Source organism: Diospyros lotus, chromosome 4, assembly GCF_014633365.1.
Source record: "Diospyros lotus cultivar Yz01 chromosome 4, ASM1463336v1, whole genome shotgun sequence".
In the NCBI taxonomy this organism is placed as follows: Eukaryota; Viridiplantae; Streptophyta; class Magnoliopsida; order Ericales; family Ebenaceae; genus Diospyros; species Diospyros lotus.
The window spans coordinates 20,895,618-20,914,668 of NC_068341.1; the positions used below are offsets into that span (position 1 = coordinate 20,895,618).

At 37.2% G+C, this 19,051-nt stretch overlaps 1 protein-coding gene across 4 annotated transcripts in view; it reads left to right on the forward strand.

Annotated features, from left to right (window-relative positions):
- Positions 1-1,446: 1,446 nt before the first annotated feature.
- Positions 1,447-19,051, forward strand: part of LOC127799231 (zinc finger CCCH domain-containing protein 55-like) — a 30,437-nt gene continuing 12,832 nt past the window's right edge. The window contains exons 1-3 of one of the 4 annotated variants that reach the window (XM_052333050.1): positions 1,447-1,623; positions 9,983-10,080; positions 10,395-10,440. In XM_052333050.1, coding sequence (XP_052189010.1) covers positions 10,054-10,080; positions 10,395-10,440 — 73 coding nt within the window. In that variant the 5' untranslated portion in view covers positions 1,447-1,623; positions 9,983-10,053. Of the gene's footprint in view, positions 1,624-8,166; positions 9,732-9,982; positions 10,081-10,394; positions 10,441-19,051 lie in introns of those variants that run through there. The other 3 variants (XM_052333051.1, XM_052333053.1, XM_052333052.1) reach the window with 3 other exon arrangements.

A 19,051-nucleotide genomic window follows, 5' to 3' on the forward strand; every position in this document is an offset into this window, starting at 1 on the left:
GAATATGTAATTTTGATCATCGAAAGAACAATTGTTCATCGTTTCTGTCTTTTCAATCCTCTCATTCTAAGGAACTAATTTTAGCCACCACTTAACATAGCATCATCTGCTCTTTATCTTTTTTTTTTAATGATTTTATCTTTTTGAAATAATTCTTATATATTTTAGGGTTTTTGAAATTAACAACGAAGGTTTGGATTGAATAATTTGAAAAGAAATAACCAATTCAACGATTTCCAAAAAAATCGTAAAGATTTAGGTTTCTTGATAATCAATCAATATGGGAAAAGAGTATAATTGATAGATTAGGAAATGTAAAAGCCATAATAATTGTAGTATTCACTAGAAGGGAGTAAAAGTTCGATTTACTTGACTTAACTGAACTGTCGGTTCACTTTTTTTTTTTACATCGGTTCAATTTGATTAATTTTTCTTAAAAATTTAATTTTCAATTAAGTTTTTTGATTGGAAGAATTGAACTAATCGAACCGATTGAATTTTAAAATAATATTATTTGATATTAATAAAATGACGTTATTTTCTTTAATTTTTGTATTTTTTATTTGTTATTTCGATTTTCTTCGAAGTTTTTTTTTTTGTGTGTGTTTCTTCAGTTTGATCAGCTCAATTCGATTTATACAATTTGAGCTAAGTTTTTTCAATTATCGATTAATTCAGTTTTTCAAATTAATCGATTAATTCTATTTGATTTTACTCTTCAATTCGATTTAATAGGCGAGTACATTTTGATTAGAACATTTCCTTTACACACCCTGAGTATTATCCATGTTAGCATAGCGAGAGGTAGCGAATGTAGCTTCCATGTTAACACAAACGACCAGCAAAATGGTCTTTTAACAATTCATGCTCAATCATAATTCTTTCAAAATTACCATATAAATAGTATTATCATCATATTATTTAATTTAATTATTTTAAAGTCAAATTTATTTAATTTAATTTAAATATCACATGAGTAAAAGATATTTTGAAATAAATTAATAATATATATATATTGTACATATTAAATGGCAAGAGGGTTGGGCAAAATTTATCGGATAACATTTGATAATAAATATTTAAATTTTAATTTTTTTAAGTAATATTTTAAATAAAATGAATCTTGACGTAATGGTAAAATTATTTTAGAGGTTAATTTTACTTATTTAATAACTAAAAGTGTGGGTTATGTTATTATGTATAAATAAAAAAAAATATTTTAAATAAAATTTATTAGATAGTAACTTGTATTTGTGAATTAAATTTTCTATTTTTAAGATAAAATCAAAATATAAAATTTATTTTGAAAATTTATTTGATTAATATGAGTTTATAATATTAAGATATTTTCTTACCTTATATAATAACATTATTATATAATAATAATGTAGAAGCGTGGATATAGATATAGATATCGAAGATATTTGATGAATATAAGGTTTGATATTTACGGCGAATGTGAGTGAAACGCAAATACAAATACAGTTTTGACGGGAGGGATTTGGGAGAGCAAAAATCGAACCACGACGAGCGTCGACCCGGCGAGTCGGAGTCGTCACCCTTCGTTTTCTTAGCATCACACTGAAATTCCCTTCTGCAATTTATCTCTACGCCGACGGCAAGGTCTCTCTCTCTCTCTCTGCAACTCACAAATTAGGGTTTCTGACTTGGTTTATTATTGGTCTGATTGATGCGCAAATACCTAAATCTAAATCTCTCCCTCTCCCTTCCATTCTAGATTTTTATGTAAATCTGTAATGTTTAAGAATTTGTTTGTGTGTGCTATTTCTTTCTTCACTCCTCTGTTTGGGTACTGCAATGAATTGGAAGGGTCGAACTTTCTGTTTCCTCCCTCCGCGCTTGCATCGATTTTTTTACCTGCGCCAAAGAGACGAGATTGTAGGATGTTTTCTTTCTCGAGGATTGGTTTTTCTATTTCTCTTTCTTTCGGGTTTTTGTGGGATTCAAATGGTTTGCTTTGAACTGTTAGTCACAGTTCTATCTACTGTTATTAAACGGGTCATGATTTCAGTGGGTTGGAATTTGTGGGGCAAGTGTTTTGGGTTATGTGTTGTTCTATTGGCTATGAAGTTTGAGTGAATTCTGAAGTTGAATAGAAGTTTCAGTCTCATGAGTGGTAGTGCCATGCTTTTCTTATCTATGAATGTGCAAAGAGGTGGGTAGGTATTTATATACAGATGAATAGTTAGCGTGCAATTACATTACATGGAGGGAATGGTGCGTATCTGTCATATATGAATTGAGAGGTCAAAACTAGGTTCCATCCTGCTTGTCTGAATCTTTAAACTAGCAACAATTGGTTGCATTTTTTCTTTCTCAGAAACTGTGTCCAACTTTGACTTGGTACAGCGGTGAAAACCATGCAACATGTTAGAATTCCTTGATATAATTCATTGTATGCAGTAGTCTTAGAATGATGTTAAAATTTGTTTTCACTGTCCTATACTCTGCTAATTATTTGACATCTCTCATTCTCTGAACATTTTTGTGCCCTCCAGGGATCAAAATCTTTAAAATGCTAAGGTTCTATGTGGCTAGGGGGGAAGTAAGAGAAAAATGGGAACCCTTTTGCTTGTAACAATGTTTCTGTATGCAATTTAAAATTTTCAAGTAGTGAATAATTCTATATGGGAAAAATGTAAAATTGTTGGCATACCTTATATTGTTGAATGTTTCAAGAAAGTCATTGCTATGAATGGGTTGTTTTTTTTTTTTTTTTGAAAAATATCAAGGATACAAGTGTGGGAAACTTCTTTTTTTTTTTCTTTTTTTTTTATGTAGAACAAATGGGGAAACAAGTTGATGGCCTTATTTGATCATCAACATTCTAAGGCATTCATAAATAGATTTTGGTCATTCTCTTGTTCTATTAATACATTGCTAGATTGAGTTTTCTTCTTTTCTCAAAGTACTTTAAACTATTATTTGTATTTAATAAGTTTGGATCTTAGAAGGCATAGATGTTTTTAATAAAAAAAAAATATTTGAAAGTTCTCCTTTCCTTTGCCTAGTAGATTCTAGATTCCTTGACTGGATTGAATTTTGGTTTACACCATGGCTTTTATTCAGCTTTAGATGGTATTAGAGCATGCTTTATTTGGACTTGAATTCCTATTCTAGATCCATCCAAATTCTACTCAAGGTGATAAATAAGTATTTGGTTATGTTGTTGAATTTTGTTGACTTTTTGCTTCAAACAACTTGGTGGAATCAAAACAGCAACAAATAACAAAGTATATCAATGTTTTGTGACTTAACACTATAGGATAAAATTGGCCTATAGGTTTTATGGTCTATTGATGAAGCTCATAAAATGGCTTTAAAAGCTAATTGTTTGAAGAAATGAATCATCAAATTGGAGTCACCTTGCAAAACCAACTATGATTATCTCTCTTTGACCATTGATAAAGGAAAACAACAATTGGGACAAACATGTAACCTTAGGCCTAAGGAACAAGAGCATAGGAAAATAGCAATAGTTTTCCTAAGCAAATGAGTGCAAGTACCAATTACGAAGCCACTAAAAGTCTAATTTGTATGCTTGACCTATACCTATGAAATGCCACAGATACCAAAAAAATAGGCATTGTTCGATAGAGTGCTATTAAAGGAAGTAATTGAACTGATGGTGCATGGTTGTGGAGATCACAAGAAGGGAAAGTAGTTCAAGGGGATAATTGTGCGAAGACAAAAATTTGTGGAGGAAAGATTGCACATTGCTTGTGTTGGGAAGAATTTTGTACTCACCTAAATAGAAGGTGCCTTTTGGACATGAAAATATTTTTAAATCTTATTATTTAGTTAAGAATATGGTCTTTGGTCTGATCATTAATAATAGAACCCATGAGATACGGGGGCTAAGATGTTAGTGGAACATTTGGGAATACCCATGCACAAGCACCTACCTTCGTAGTCTCTCAATTTGATTAAGTTAGTCCCCTTGGTTAAGGTGTATGAAATTTGGGGAGTGCCTATCTCCATTAGTAATCATTACAGTGAAGATGTACTATGCCATGTTATTGATGTGGATGCTAATCATGTTTGATTTGATTTGTTACAAACAACTTTACTTATTTGTTATTATATGTTGATGAGCTGCTTATTGCTGTTAAAGATATGCTTGAAGTTAACAAGTTGAAGGCACATTTGGATATTGAGTTTAAGGTGAAGGATATGGGTGCAACTAAGAAAATTTGGGATATTGGAATCTACTGTGACTAGAAAGTAAAAAACTTAGTTAACTCAAGAAAATTATATTAAGAAGGTTTTGGAATGCTTTAACATGAAAAACGCTAAACCTATGAGTCTGCCATTTACTTTCTCATTTTAGGATTTTTGCTTCACTATCACTACTTTTAAAGATGAAAAGAAGTACCTATCTAAAGTTTCATATTCTAGCAAAGTTGATAGCATTATGTATAATCTAGAAAAATCTCACATGCAAAATGTAGTTAGTTGCACTCATATCCTTCACCTTAAACTCAGCAAAGTTCATATCCATCCAAGTATTTCACATGCAAAATGTAGTTAGCAGATATTTGTGTAATCTAGAAAAAGCTCATTATCACTTTCAGCTAACACTTTTGGTTAAGGACTCATGAGGTTATAAGTGGTATCAAAGCTGACCCAAGACCACTACCATGTTGGTGTGAGTGATGAAAGTGTTCTGAGAGTGACTGGGGTTAGATTAACTAATTGAGATATGGGATTTTTGGCTTAACGTGGACACGATGTAATTGAAGGAGGGGAGTTTGCCACAACCTAGTCCCACACTGGTAGTCTACTAGGGAGGTCTTGGCTATATTACTTGATTGCATGGATCCATATGTCACCCTTAGGCTCCAATTTTAGGTGAGGATTCCTGGTGTTACAATTAAAAATCTATTTTATAAACTACAATTGCTTTATCTAGTGCAAAGACAAAGTATATAACAATAATAGAGGATATTAAGTAGGCTATATTGCTGAAAAGTTTGTATAATGAGTTCAACTTGGATTGACAAGTCACTACATTATTTTATGATAGTTGAAGTGATATAAATTTGCCTAAGGATTAAATTTATAACGGAAAGACAAAACACATTACTGTAAAGTACCACATTAGATATATTATTGCACAAAGTGACATTATTGTGAAGAGGTTGACCGCATCGATGGATTTTACAAACGTACAACTTGGAATATATCCAAGAAGCAAAAGATTAGCTTGTGCAAGGTTATTGGAAGCCTTATACCACAAATCCTGTGGAGGTAGAGATGGATAGTGTGTAGAGATTAAATGATATGATGCTTACTAGCTGGCCTTCAATGTAGAAGCTACACTAATTTGTGGTGGATCTAAGAAGTTTGGTGATGTTTCTTACCTTGTTTCTAAGAATGACTCTTCTCGTGGAGGTGGTATTAGCATAAAACTTGCAAGTTTTGCAAGGAGCCTATGGTAAGCAAGTTAATAACTAAGATACTCATATTGACCAACAATAAGTGTGGATAAGCTGGTCATATTGGATTATAGCAATTATCCATAAAGTTAGGTAAATTTTGTAAATGAGGAGCACATGGATGATTAATCGTATTTTCCATGTCATACAAGTTGGTTCCATCATATCAACCATGTAATGGAACACTACCATATCAATTATCTTTATTTTTCGCCACCTTGTGAAAATGTTTTATATGAATATGGTGTTAGAACTTTATTTCCTCATTCCCTTGCTAGAGGGTTATGTAAATAAGGGCATGCCGTGTAAAGTTTTGCTACACCATTCTTTTGCATGGATTTATATTTTCAATGTGACTTTTCGAAGTTAAATGAAATTATGATTGTTGTGTCAACCCTAACATGGTTATGGTATGGCGTATTTGATGATGACAATGAGGAGGAGCGTTGAGTACTCAGATGAATTCATAGGGTCCATTTTTGATGAGAAGAACTTGGATTGTTAGGAGCTTGAACCCAAGGAAGGTGATGCTCTAGGTGATGCTCTAGTAATACATTCAGTATCTAGTATAAATGTGGAACCGAATGATTGGTTTTAGTTATAACATTTTCAAGTCTAATAGGCAATTTCATGCAATGATTGGTTTTAGTTATTGATATCAGAACTTGAGCTAATGTAGTCTTGCAAGAAATGGTGTACAACTTAAGCTTAAGGCAAAACCTTAACAAATTGTGTGGTTCAAGAAAATCAATGAGGTAAAGTTGACTGAACACTTGTTGGTTTCCTTTTCAATGGGTAAAAATAAAGGTGAAGTTTGGTGTGCCTTTGTTACTATGAATGTTAGTACTCCTAGCTAGGACTTCGGAATATGATAAGCATTGTGTACATGCTATAGAAAAAACTTGGTACTTCCAAAATGGGCTGGATTGAGATTGTTGTTTTGCCATGTGAAGAGGAAATAGGATCTGATTTTTTTAACAAGGGTGGCAATTTTCTCATGCTATCACAATTTGTCAAGTCAAATGAAGAGAATGGTGTTGTTTATTGAAAAAGAGAAATAAATACCCATAGCTATACCTAATGAAATAGGACCTTTCCTTGCTTGAAAATCAGAACTTTTATGCTTGATGAGTTATCTAGAGGCCTTCTTCTTGTTAGAAAAGGCAATGTCAAGTTGACTTGAGTTGGTGTTGTTTAAAGTGTGCTTAGGTGCCAGTAAATCACAAAGTTCTAATGCCTTTTCTAGTCAAAGTGAGCGCAAATGAGAAAGCCCATTAAGTGCTAAAAATGCAAACTTTTTTTAGCACAAGGTGGGCTTAAGTGTGGTTGCTATGTACTCTAATACACTAGATCACACTAGTAGGAGAGAATGACTGAATATTTGATCTTGATTTTGTGATATGGGTGGTCACTAATATAGCTAGCGTTAAAGAGCCTAGATTAAATATTAGAAGCAAAGGAGCATTGTAACAACTAGAACACTAGCTTCAACTTCTAATGCACAACCAGTTTGGTTGAAGAAGTCAATTAGATGGCATCAATGAGGAAGATGATGGGAATTGTTACTTTGATGATTACAACTTTCTTAATCTAGATTGAACAATTGAAAACAAATTAAAAGACCCTATTTTGTTCTCTTTTAGCATGAAATATTGTCTTGATTGTATTAGCTAGTAATTTAGTTAGAGCTATTTTGTTCTCTCTTTATTTTTCTCTTAACATTTGCACATTGTTTCAATTGAGTGTGTGCTTGCACTTTGTGGTTCTCACTTAAGCTCTAGAAGGCCTTTGGCCTTGAGAACGCTTAAAGCCTTTAAAAACATTGGATTTGGTTCTTGGTTCTAGTTTCCCAAATAAAAGCCATTTTTGGATGAGTCCAAAAGAGCATGAAAAATTGAAATGGCAAGATGCAAAATTGTTAGCAAAGGGTACATTAGAGAGCATGAGTTCTTATTGTCACGCCCCACTAATTTTGGTGTCCTTTCTTGTCATGGACAGGGTCAAGCGTGGGCCAATCAAGCTAAATTGTGAGGAGGCTCGTGTGTCAGGCTAGGTTATTCATGGGGAGATTTAGCTGTTATGGGGCATAACCCTTGTGATGGACAAGATTGGCAATGATCAAGTTATGCATACTTGGGTGCAACAGAGCATGGTTAGGCAACTTGATAGGTGATGGGAGCCACCTTGGGACAAACATGCAAGAGTATGGTGCATTGTGTCCACATAAGGCTACGCGAAGACTAAACGTTTGGGGTTGCATAGGGCCCTGCGAACACACAAAGGCAGACAACATGCAACAGTGAGCAAAACATTGGGCCACGTGGGGCCCCATGGCTACACAAAGGCGGGTTAACGTATAGAATGGATAGAATTGGGTTGCTTTGCACCATTGGCCGAAAGGGCTAAGGAGGAAGCCTACTTGCATGGGAGATATGGGCTAGTCCATATTAAGCTTTTGGGGGGTTAAAGTCCACATAGGCACCAAATATTTAGAAGTTATAAAAATTACTTTATATTTTGAATATGAATTCCAACAGTTTGGTATGAGATACATATTTATTTATGTATTTAGAAATTTTTAAAGTGATTATGGCTTTTTTTGTATGAGTTATAAATTTTCTTATAAAAAGTGCAAAACTGTGTGTGAGATATAAATTATTTGGGATCTATTGATTGTCATTGTGAATTTGTGACATTATCTATATAATTTTTAAAGTATTAGAGTTATTAAATTAAATATCAAAAATTAAAATTCAAAATTGAATTATTTATAATATTATTTTTTTATAAAATCAAAATTCAATTGGGACAAATGTGGGATGCAACCCCCAAATATGGTTGGTTTTGCTTGACTTTATATAAATGGAATGGCGAGTTTAGACGATCCTAGCTTGTTACAATAATGAGACTCTATCTGGACCTGATAGATTTGGAGCGGATTTGGTCTGGATCTGGGCCATTTACAGGTCTAGACATGAGTAACAACTTGAATAGAAAGCACAACAATGAAATAAATGCCATGACTTCGAGGGTTGAAAGTAAGAGGTAGGAAGAACGTATGCAAATCATGAAGAATCAAGTACAATGTTGCTAATACTTTTTCTTCTTTATTATTAATTTTTTAATCCTCATTTGGAAGATCACGTAGTACAATTATTTAGACTTGTTCGATTAACCTTTGTCTTTTTGTTGGAATACCAAAAATAAAGAATAAATTGATAGACTATATTTTAAAAGAGTGCAGTTGTAAGTTATAGATTAATAGATGACTGATTAGAGTAATTATAGGGATTGTACAAAAGTCAAAACTTTTTATTTTGTAGAATTGTCTAATTCCTTGATTGTTGTACATTCTAGATGGCAAGTTTTTAGATCTTTTGTTTATATAATTTTGTATAGAAGAGTATTCCATATGATTGAAATTTTTCTTTCATCTAAAAACTACTTTCTGTTCATGGTATCAGAGCTAGCGACTACTGGACGATTCCTTCATGTCCGATTAAGTCAACCATACTTACCAGTTCCTATTCTTATGGAGGACAATCGCTCTTCTTTTGGCAACCCTTTTGCCACTTCTTTAATCTCTAATGTTCCATCTCGGCTTATTCCTTCCAACACCTCAAACCTTGATTTTCGTTCCTTTCAAAACACCCAACACATTGAATGGGACTAATTTCTAGGAATGGTTTCAATCAGTGTTGCTGGTTATGAAGGGTAAAGGAAAGGTAGGCTATCTTGATGGCTCACTTCCCATGCCTCGAACAACGACACCTCACTACTCAACCTGGGATGCTAAGAATTTGATTGTGATGACTTGGCTCATCAATTCCATGGAGCCGAAGATGAGAAAGACATACTTGTTTTACAAAATTGCAATGGATATTTGGATAGCTGTGCAAAAAATTTATTCAGACCTGGAAAACACCTCACAATGCTTTGAGATTCGATTTGTCATCAGGACTACTCGACAAGATACTATGTTAGTTACTGAATACTACAATATTTTAACAAAATTGTGGTAGGAAATGGATTTGTTCTATGACATAAACTGGCACTATTCTGAAGATAGTGCCAAATATGCCAAGATTCTTGAGAAGGAGTGAGTGTTTGATTTCATGCACGGACTCAACAAGGACTTTGATGAAGTATGCAGCTAACTCCTAGGTTCTAAACCTTTTCCTTCTATTCATGAGGCCTTTGCTGAAATTATAAGAGAGAAAAGCTGCAAGAAACTGATGCTTAACAACTCATCTCCTCAGATTCCAGATAGAGGTATTCAAAATTCTGCATTAGCAATACATCAAAATGGTCCACTTCACCAAAAAACTCAAAAGAGCAAAAACAAATACCTTTAGTGTGATTACTGCAATAAACCTAATCACACCAGGGAAACTTGTTGGAAACTTCATGATAAACCTACAAATTGGAAGTCAAAAATTAGAGGGACTAACCTAAATTGGCCTATGCTACTGAATCATTACTTGCAGATGAGAAACTTGACAATTCTCTTCCATTTACTGCAGAACAAATGGAGATTTTGAAAACTCTATTTTCCCATCCAAGGTCTCTAAGGAACTTGAACCTATAATCTCCAATGTTGCAGTCTCAGTTGCTCAATGAGGTAAATTTCATTTCTCCTTGTTGTATCATTGAAATTTTGAAAATGCGTGGATTATAGATTCAGGAGCATCAGATCACATGACCAGTTGTTGCTCCCTATTTTTTACCTATGAGAATTGTATTGATAATGCCGAAGTTGCAGTGGCAGATGGCAGTTTAACAAGTATAGCTAGTAGAGGAGATATTAATAATTTCCAGGATTAATACTTTTGTCAATTCTACATGTTCCTAACATTAACTGCAACTTGATATCAGTTAATGAGTTGAGATATACATTATGTAGTTAAGTTCTCCTCTTCTTCCTATGTTTTTCAGGACTTGTTTTTGGGGAAGATGATTAGCAATGCTGAAGGAAAGAATGGTCTCTACTTTCTATCTAGTCCCACTCCTCGCAAATCCCATAATTTAGTTTCTATGTCCTATTGTGATGTTATTTTGTGCACAAGCGATTAGGTCATCCTAGCTTTGTTTACCTGAAATGCTTGTACCCCAAATTATTTGGAAATAAAGACATTGGTTCTTTTTGTCTGGACCCTTATGGTAGCTAGAAGTATAGAGTAAGTTGTAGCATGTAAGAGGTAGCATAACAAGAAGTTGCTGGCAAAGTTGATACAGTTAGATCAGTTAGAAGGCTGTAATAGAAATAACAGTAGGAGCCAAGGGCGTTGAGCAGGTGAACATAGTTGTAATGTGATGCGGTCACAAATAGTCCTAATAAATCGATTCAAGAGACAAGATGGAAGGCAGTTCAACAGCCGGTCCAAACTGGCCCAAAAGCGGCCAGCTCGGCCCAACCCGACCAGTCAAAAACTGGCCCAAATAAGGGGCCGAAACTTCATATCTTTATATTCTTGTAGGAATTTTACTTCTATTTTATTTCATATGTTTTAGGATTTTAATTCAACTTCATATTTATTAGGGTTTTATTTCTATTAGGATTCTAGCTGGATTTTATTTACAATATTAGATGGATTAGCCAAACACTATATATACTTATTAGTTAGGGTTTGTAAACAGTTTTTTAATTGAACTTTTTGCAAGCCTATTCGGTTTTATCAGCAAGCTAGATTCAGCTTTGCGCCTACTCGAGGGACACATTTCGGTGTTAAAACTTGCTTCTTTCAAGGTTTCTTCTGTGTGTTTTCTCTACACACGTGCTACACGCTGCGTCATAATGAAGATGGGCCTATATTAGGGGTTTTCCCTCTCAATGGGAATTATTGATGAATTTGTTGATGAAATTCCAGCTCATCTCTCCCTCAATTCTCTCCCTCTCGTTCTCTCTTAGAATCAAACCCTAATTCTCCTCATCAAGGAGAATTCCCTTGTCAAGATTAAGATCCTGACAACTGGTATCAAAACTCGAGGCTTGGACTAAGGTGAATTTGTTGAAGGCAATGGCGAATGACACCTGGTTGAAGCAAATGGAGCTTCAAATCTAGCAAGTTAGCACAACGGTGGTGGATGTCCAAGGAAGGATGGCCGCAGTCGACGAGGTGGTCGAACGGAGAATTAAGCAGGCCTTGGATCGTAAGCTTGGCCAGGTAATGGCGAGTGTGAAGGCGGAGGTTACCGACCAAATGCAGGAAGTAAAAGATCAGGTCTTCGACTAAATTCAGGGGGTCCCGGGACCGAGTTGGTTGTCAATTCTGGGAGATGAAGGATCAGATCAAAGCTTTATGCTTATGTTCGTGGGTCAACACTCGATGAAGTTATCGGCCGAATTCCCTCCTAGAGAGCGTTCAGAGCCGGTTTTGTCAGGGCTGGGTATGGGTCCAGGGATCGCGACATAGCCAAATTGGAGGAGGAAACAACTAGGATGGAAGAACCCGAAATCAAGCGAGGCAGACGAAAGGGGCAGGTCGCGACAACCAAAACCGCGGAAACTGCGAGCATGGAGGTAGTGTTGCTAGGCAACGAGGATAGAGGACATGGGTGAGTGGGCCAGAGCTCATTGGGGTCATTGTATGTGAGCTTGGAGGCAGAGACACTGGGGACAGAGGAGGCCGAGCATGGGCGAGCCGATAGGAGGTCAGTGGGTCCATCATATCCTCCCTAATTTCCTATGCCCAAATTAGACATGCCGATGTTTGAAGGACAAAACCTGTGTTGGTGGGTTCGAAGGTGTGAAAAATTGTTCACTCTTTATCAAACACTCGAGGAGTAGAAGATAATGTTGGCAATAGCCTACCTGAATGACGTTACCAACTCGTGGTTTCAAGATTGGTACAAGTCGCAAGAAGGTAGCAGTTGGTTGCAGTCTGTAAAAGATTTATGTACAAGATTGGGAGATTGGAACTTGGCGGACGTTGTGGAGGAATTTAACATCAGTGCAACAATACCAAGAAAGATTTGAAGAACTCAAGTCGATTATGCACACATTAAATCTGGGATCCAGCGAAGCCTATTTTGTATCAAGCTTCATAAGTGGGCTGAGTGACGAGTTGAGGTTGGTAGTGAAGATGCAGCAGGCGAGAACGGTCAAGGAGGTAGCAGAGGGAGCTAGGTTGCAAGAACTATTGGTAGAGGCCCTAATGAGGAAGCAAAGACTTTCCTTCAGAAGCAACCCGACGAATTTTAATCCCCCGGGGGGGGGGGGGGGGCACTTAAAGAGCCATTAAAGGTTGGTCCAGTGGGGAAAACAACGTGGTGCCGGGTCTGGTGGTAATCAGCTGTTGGGAGGCAGATCAGGAACCATTGAATAGTGAAGGCAGGTTGGTTTATGCTTCAAATGTGGAGGAAGATATCTGTCGGGCCGCTAATGTCGGAAACAATTGTCGATGTTAGAAGGAGGAGGAGAAGTATTGCCGGTTGAGGAAGTGATAGAGGAGGAAGAAGGAGATGGGGAGATTTCCCTACATGTGTTGAGCGGTTTGGCAAACAACAAGACAATTAAAGTGGAAGGGAAGGCGAGGAATCATAGGTTGGTCATTTTGATCGATAGCAGAAGCACTCATAGCTTCCTAGATGAGAAGACAATGAAGAGATTGGGATGCACAACCACTAATGTACAGTTGTTGACTGTCACAGTGGCAAATGGGGAGAAGATGGTGAGTAAATTGGCTTGCATAAATTTCTGTTGGGAAATGCAGGGTGAATCATTCTTGGCAGACTTGAGGCTCTTGAAGTTGGGAGGATGCGACACGTGGTCTTTGGATTTGATTGGATGCGGACGATTAGCCCTATCAGCTTTGATTTTAATAGGCTGGAAGTGACTATTACCAAGGATGGAAGGGCAGTGACCTTGAGTGGGAGTTTGGATAGTGGGACTTGCAAACTCATTACAAGAAAGAGGTTGGGGAAGCTGCTGCAATCAAGGATCCATCGGGTGGCACACTTGTTCTCATTGCAGGCCGTGGAGGAGGAGGAAGAATGAGTGCAAAAGGGTCAGGTATCACTAACAATGAGCAGTCCAGATTCACCACTATGGTAGGTACATGAATCTGACTCTTTACATAATTTGTTGGATGAATTTAAGGATCTATTTGTAGAACCCGCATCCTTACCTCCCGAACATGCATTTGACCATGCTATACCTCTTAAACCAAATTTCAAACCCATTAATGTCTGTTCTTATAGATATCCACCCAAACAAAAGACTGAAATCGAAAACCTTGTTAAAGTCATGTTGCAGCAGTCTATTATTTAGCCTAGTTGTAGTCCATTCGAGTCTCCCGTCCTTCTTGTTAAAAAGGACGTTTCGTGGCGTTTTTGTATTGATTACCGCCAATTGAATTCAATCTTCATCAAAGATAAATTCCCTATACCTATAATAGAAGACCTCCTAGATGAACTCAAGCATGCAACCGTCTTTTCCAAATTGGACTTGCGGGCTGGTTCTCACCCAATCTGTATGAAACCTAAAGACATCCACAAAATTGCATTTCGGACTCACCATTGGCATTGTGAGTTCAATGTTATGCCTTTTGGTTTAACAAATACCCCTGCCACTTTCTAATCTTTAATGAACCAAATTTTTTAGCCTTATCTCCGCAAGTTTATTCTGGTTTTTTTCGATGATATACTAATTTACAGCCCGACATTCGACCAACATCTCAGCCACCTTCGAACTGTATTTGATATCCTTAGGTGTTATGTTTAGGAGCTCTTAGAAACCGATTCAAGACTTAGATTTGCCAATCTCTCTAATCTCCTCACCCGGAAATCAAACCACAACAGAATAGATTTAACAGCAATTGAAAACAGCAAAGAAATGAGAGAAAAGAACAATCAAACCATCCAAGAAGCACATAATTATCCTAGTTCGGACTGCAAAGAGCAATCCTACATCCAGCCTTCTCTCCGAGACAAATCTACTAGAAACCAAGAGTGATTACAGCAGTACAAAGTCCCTTACTCCCTCCTGTTACAGTGCTCCCAAGTACAATGAAAATAACCAAAGAGATTTCCACCAGATCGCTCCAAGAATCACTTTTCTCACAATCTTGATATCTTCTTCCCACCGCACTTAGCACATGAGAGGATGGCTAGTAGTCTTACAAACAGGAAAAACTGAGAATTCTCTCTCTCTCTCTACCCCTTGCCCTCTATTTATAATAGAGGGTGGATATCCCTATGAAGATATAAATATTTACAGTTTCACCCCATAACTCTTACTAATTACAGTTTTGGGATACAACTTCTATTTAATACTTCATTTGCCTATACTCTAGACAACTTTAACATTAGGTTTAACCAATTTTATGTAAAGGAGTTGAAATGTGCCTTTGGCCAACAGTAGGTGGAATATTTGGGTCACATTATTTTTGCCAGAGGAGTAAGTATAGATCCTGCCAAAGTGGTAGCCATGCAGAATTGGCTTACACCTACTACGGTTAAGGCGGTGTGGGGGGTTTTTGGGGTTGACGGGTTATTATCGTCGTTTTGTGTGCAATTATGGGCTCATAAGCAAGCCACTGACAGAGCTGTTAAAAAAGGATAATTTTCAGTGGAATGCGTAGATGAAGGAGGCATTTCAGCAACTAAAGAAAGCTATGAATGAGGTGCTAGTTTTGGCAGTACCCGATTTTAGTAAACCCTTTGTATTGGAAACAGATGCAGGCAGTGTGGGAGTCGGAGCTGTTTTGATGCGAGGAGGCAAACCTATAGCCTTCCTCAGTGAGGCTCTTAGGCCAAAACATACTGGATTGAGTATCTATGACAAGGAGCTGGTGGTTTTAATAGCTGTAGAGAAGTGGTGCCATTATTTAGGAGGAGGATCCTTTATCATCCGCACGGACCATGAGAGTTTGAAGTTCCTTTTACAGCAAAAGCTCCAAACTCAATTGTAGCGGAAGGGCATGAGTAAGTTGATGGGGCTTGATTATACTATCCAATATAGACGGGGCAAAGAAAATGCAGTTGCAGATACACTATCCCGCTGTTTTGAGGAAGGGTCAGTGGAAGCCATAACCACTATCATTCCTGATTGGCTGTAGGAGGTGACAGAAAGTTATTCGTTAGCTACATGGACCAAGGATTTGCAGGAACAGTTATTGCTTGACCCATCTAGTAAGTTGGGGTATTCCATTTTGGGTGGATTGATGAGATTCCATAGCTGGATTGTGATTGAGGACTGTCAGTAGCTTAGGTCCAAAATTTTGCAAGCTCTACATGGTTCATCGATAGGGGGGCACTCGGGAATTTGAAGCACCTACTATAAGGTCAAACAATTGTTCTATTGGCTTGGTCTTAAGCGGACAGTACAAGACTATGCGCTGTCTTGTGATGTGTGCCATAGATGTAAGCATGAATCAGTGGCGTACCCTAGGTTGTTACAGCCTCTGGAGTGTCCAGAGCAGGCTTGGAGCTGTTTGTTTATGGATTTTGTAGAGGGGCTACCACGGTTGGAAGGTAAAAATTGTGTGCTGGTGGTTGTGGATCATTTTACTAAATTTGCCCATTTTATTGGCCTCCCATCCTTTTACGGCTCAAGAAGTAGCCCGAATCTTTTTCGATCAAATCATCAGTTTGCATGGGGTGCTAAGAACTATTGCCTCGGATCGAGACAAGATTTTTTCTAGTCTCATGTGGCATGAGTTGTTTAAGTCTTTGGGGGTTCGCTTACACGTCTACCGCCTACCATCCAAAAACGGATGGCCAAATGGAGCGGGTTAATTAGTGTCTTGAGAATTACTTGCATTGCCTCTGATTAGCCCATCCCTGTCAGTGGCACATATGGCTTTCCTTGGCACAGTGGTGGTATAATTCACCACACCTCCCTCAAGATATTCCTGTTTCAGGCCTTATATGGCTACCGGCCCTCTTACTTACTTGCTACCATGTCATCATTGTCTGTAGTTGCAGTGGACGAGTTCTTACAGTAGCGGCCAGAGGTGCTACTAATCTTGAGACGGGAGTTGGCTACTGCACAGCATCAGATGAAGCAATTTGCGGATCGTAGGCGTAGTGAGCGAGAGTTTTCTGTGGGTGAGTCAGTTTACTTGAAGTTAAGGCATGCTCACCAGCAAGCCTTCTGTAAGTCTCCAATTTCTAAGTTGAGCCCTAAATTTTTTGGGCCCTTCTAGATTGTGGCCAAGTTCGAATCCGTTGCATATCAGTTGTAGCTTCCACCCAATTCTCATATTCATCCAATTTTTCATGTCTCGCTACTTAAGAAGTCTATTGGTGACCAGGAAGCTTCTTCTCTTTATCATATTGGGGTGGGGAATCTCTTCCATCGTCGAGCCGGCCTTGATCCTTGATAAGCGAGTTATCTATTGGCATGGCGCCCCTATTACCCAGGTCTTAGTGCAGTGGGTGCACCTCTATCCTAACAATAATACTTGGAAATACCTTCCTGACTTGTTGCAGTAATTCCCACGAACTGCTAGGCTCCTTTCGCTTTCTCGAGGATAAGAAAGTTTTGAACTGGGGGGGTATTGTTAGGACCCTTACGGTAGCTAGATGCATAGAGTAAGTTGTAGCATGTAAGGTGTAGCATAATAAGAAGTTGTTAGCAAAGCTGATACTGTTAGATCAATTAGAAAGCTGTAACAAAAATAACAGTAGGAGCCAAGGGCGTTAAGCGAGTGAAGGTAGTTGTAATGAGGATGGGCCTATATCAAGGGTTTTCCCTCTTAATGAGAATTATCGATGAATTTGTTGATGAAATTCTAGCTCATCTCTCCCTCAATTTCTCTCTAATCTCTTTCCACCTCAATTCTCTCCCTTTCGTTCTCTCTTAGGGGTAGCATTTGTTAAAATGAACAAGATAAAGGAGTATCAAGATAAGGCTGAAATGTTTTTCGGACTAAGATATGGAATGATGAAGATAAGGCTGGGAAGCATTTCAAGATTTTTATGAAACTGTTTGTTAAATTTTTTGGAATGTGTTAGAGGACACAAGCATAATTTTTTTCTTATTTGTAAGAACTAAGATATGTTTATCTTGAGAGGGGAGGGGAAGATATAAATATATCTTGAAAAATCAAAATAAGAAGTCACGTGACTTTTTTTTCAAGGGTCACCAAAAAAATTTAACAAACATGTTAAAAAGAACAAACATCTGGAGTACTTCCCATATCTGATATTTTTCACTCCATATATTGGTTAACAAACACTACCTTAAAATCAAATCCTAATTCTCCTCATTAAGGAGAATTCCCTTGTCAGGATTGAGATCCTAACACTTTTAAATGTGAATAGTGTGTTCTTGACAAACAATCTCCTTCTCCTCACACATATACACCTTGCAAACCATTTCATCTTGTTCATAGTGATATTTGGGGACCAACCCGAGTTCCAACTTTAATTGGTACTCGTTGGTTTATTATCTTCATTGATGATCACTCAAGAGTGTGTTAGGTTTTTCCATTGAAAGACAAGTCTGAAGCTAGTTTAGTTTTCGTTCGGTTTCATAAACTTGTACAAAATTTATTCCAATCCTCTATTCATATTCTCAGATCTAATAATGAGAGGGAATACTTTGGCCTAGAATTCACCTAATACCTTTCTGATCAAGGTATTTTTCATCAAGATAGTTGCCCTTACACCCCACAATAAAATGAGATAGCTGAAATAAAAAACAGACACCACCTTGAAGTTGCTAGATCTATGATATTTTCTAGCAATGTTCCTAACTCTTTCTAGGGGAAGTTATTTTAATAGTTGCATACCTAATCAATAGGCTTCCATCTAAACCCCTTAATTTCAAAACCCCATTGAGTAGTTTGATGACAATTTTTCCTCACATCCACCTTCTTAATTCTCTCACCCCAAGGGTTTTTGGTTGCACTACCTTTGGGATAAATTGGATCTAAAAAGCCTCAAATGTGTCTTTGTTGGTTATTCCCTGACACAACAAGGGTACAACTGTTATTCTCCTACACTAAATGATTCTACATGTCTTGTGATGTTCTCTTCCTTGAACATCAACCCTACTATTCCCCTACTTCTCTTTAGGGGGAAATATCTTAAGAAGAGAAGTATTGGGATTTTTCTATATCTTTGTCTATTGTTCCTACAAATCCTTCTCCATTTGTTGAGCCTATTGTTCCTTCTAAATCTACCTATGAACATGTCCAAGAATTTTGTGCAGAAGAAGCAAAAAAATCTGACCATAGTATTGATCTTGCTATTGATCCGCCTCAACATCCTCAACCTATTGATTAGCCTCTTAATGTCTATTCAAGGGGACCTAAAATTCCTTCTCAAATCCAATCGTCTAAACTGAATTCAAGTTCTAATCTAGAACAAACTATACTTGAGGATGACCTCCTTGATGTGCCTGTTGCTATAAGGAAGGGAGTAAGTTCTTGCACTAAACATCCTATCTCGAACTATCTTACTTATGCTAAGATATCTCCAAAGTATAGGGCATTCACTACTTCAGTTGATAATGTAGAAATCCGTACAAATATCTAGAAGGCTTTGGAGAATCATAAGTGGAAAAGGCTGTGTTAGAGGAAATGAAGGCTTTGGTTGACATTTGACAACCAAACATGGGGCATAGTGGAGCTATCTAAAGACAA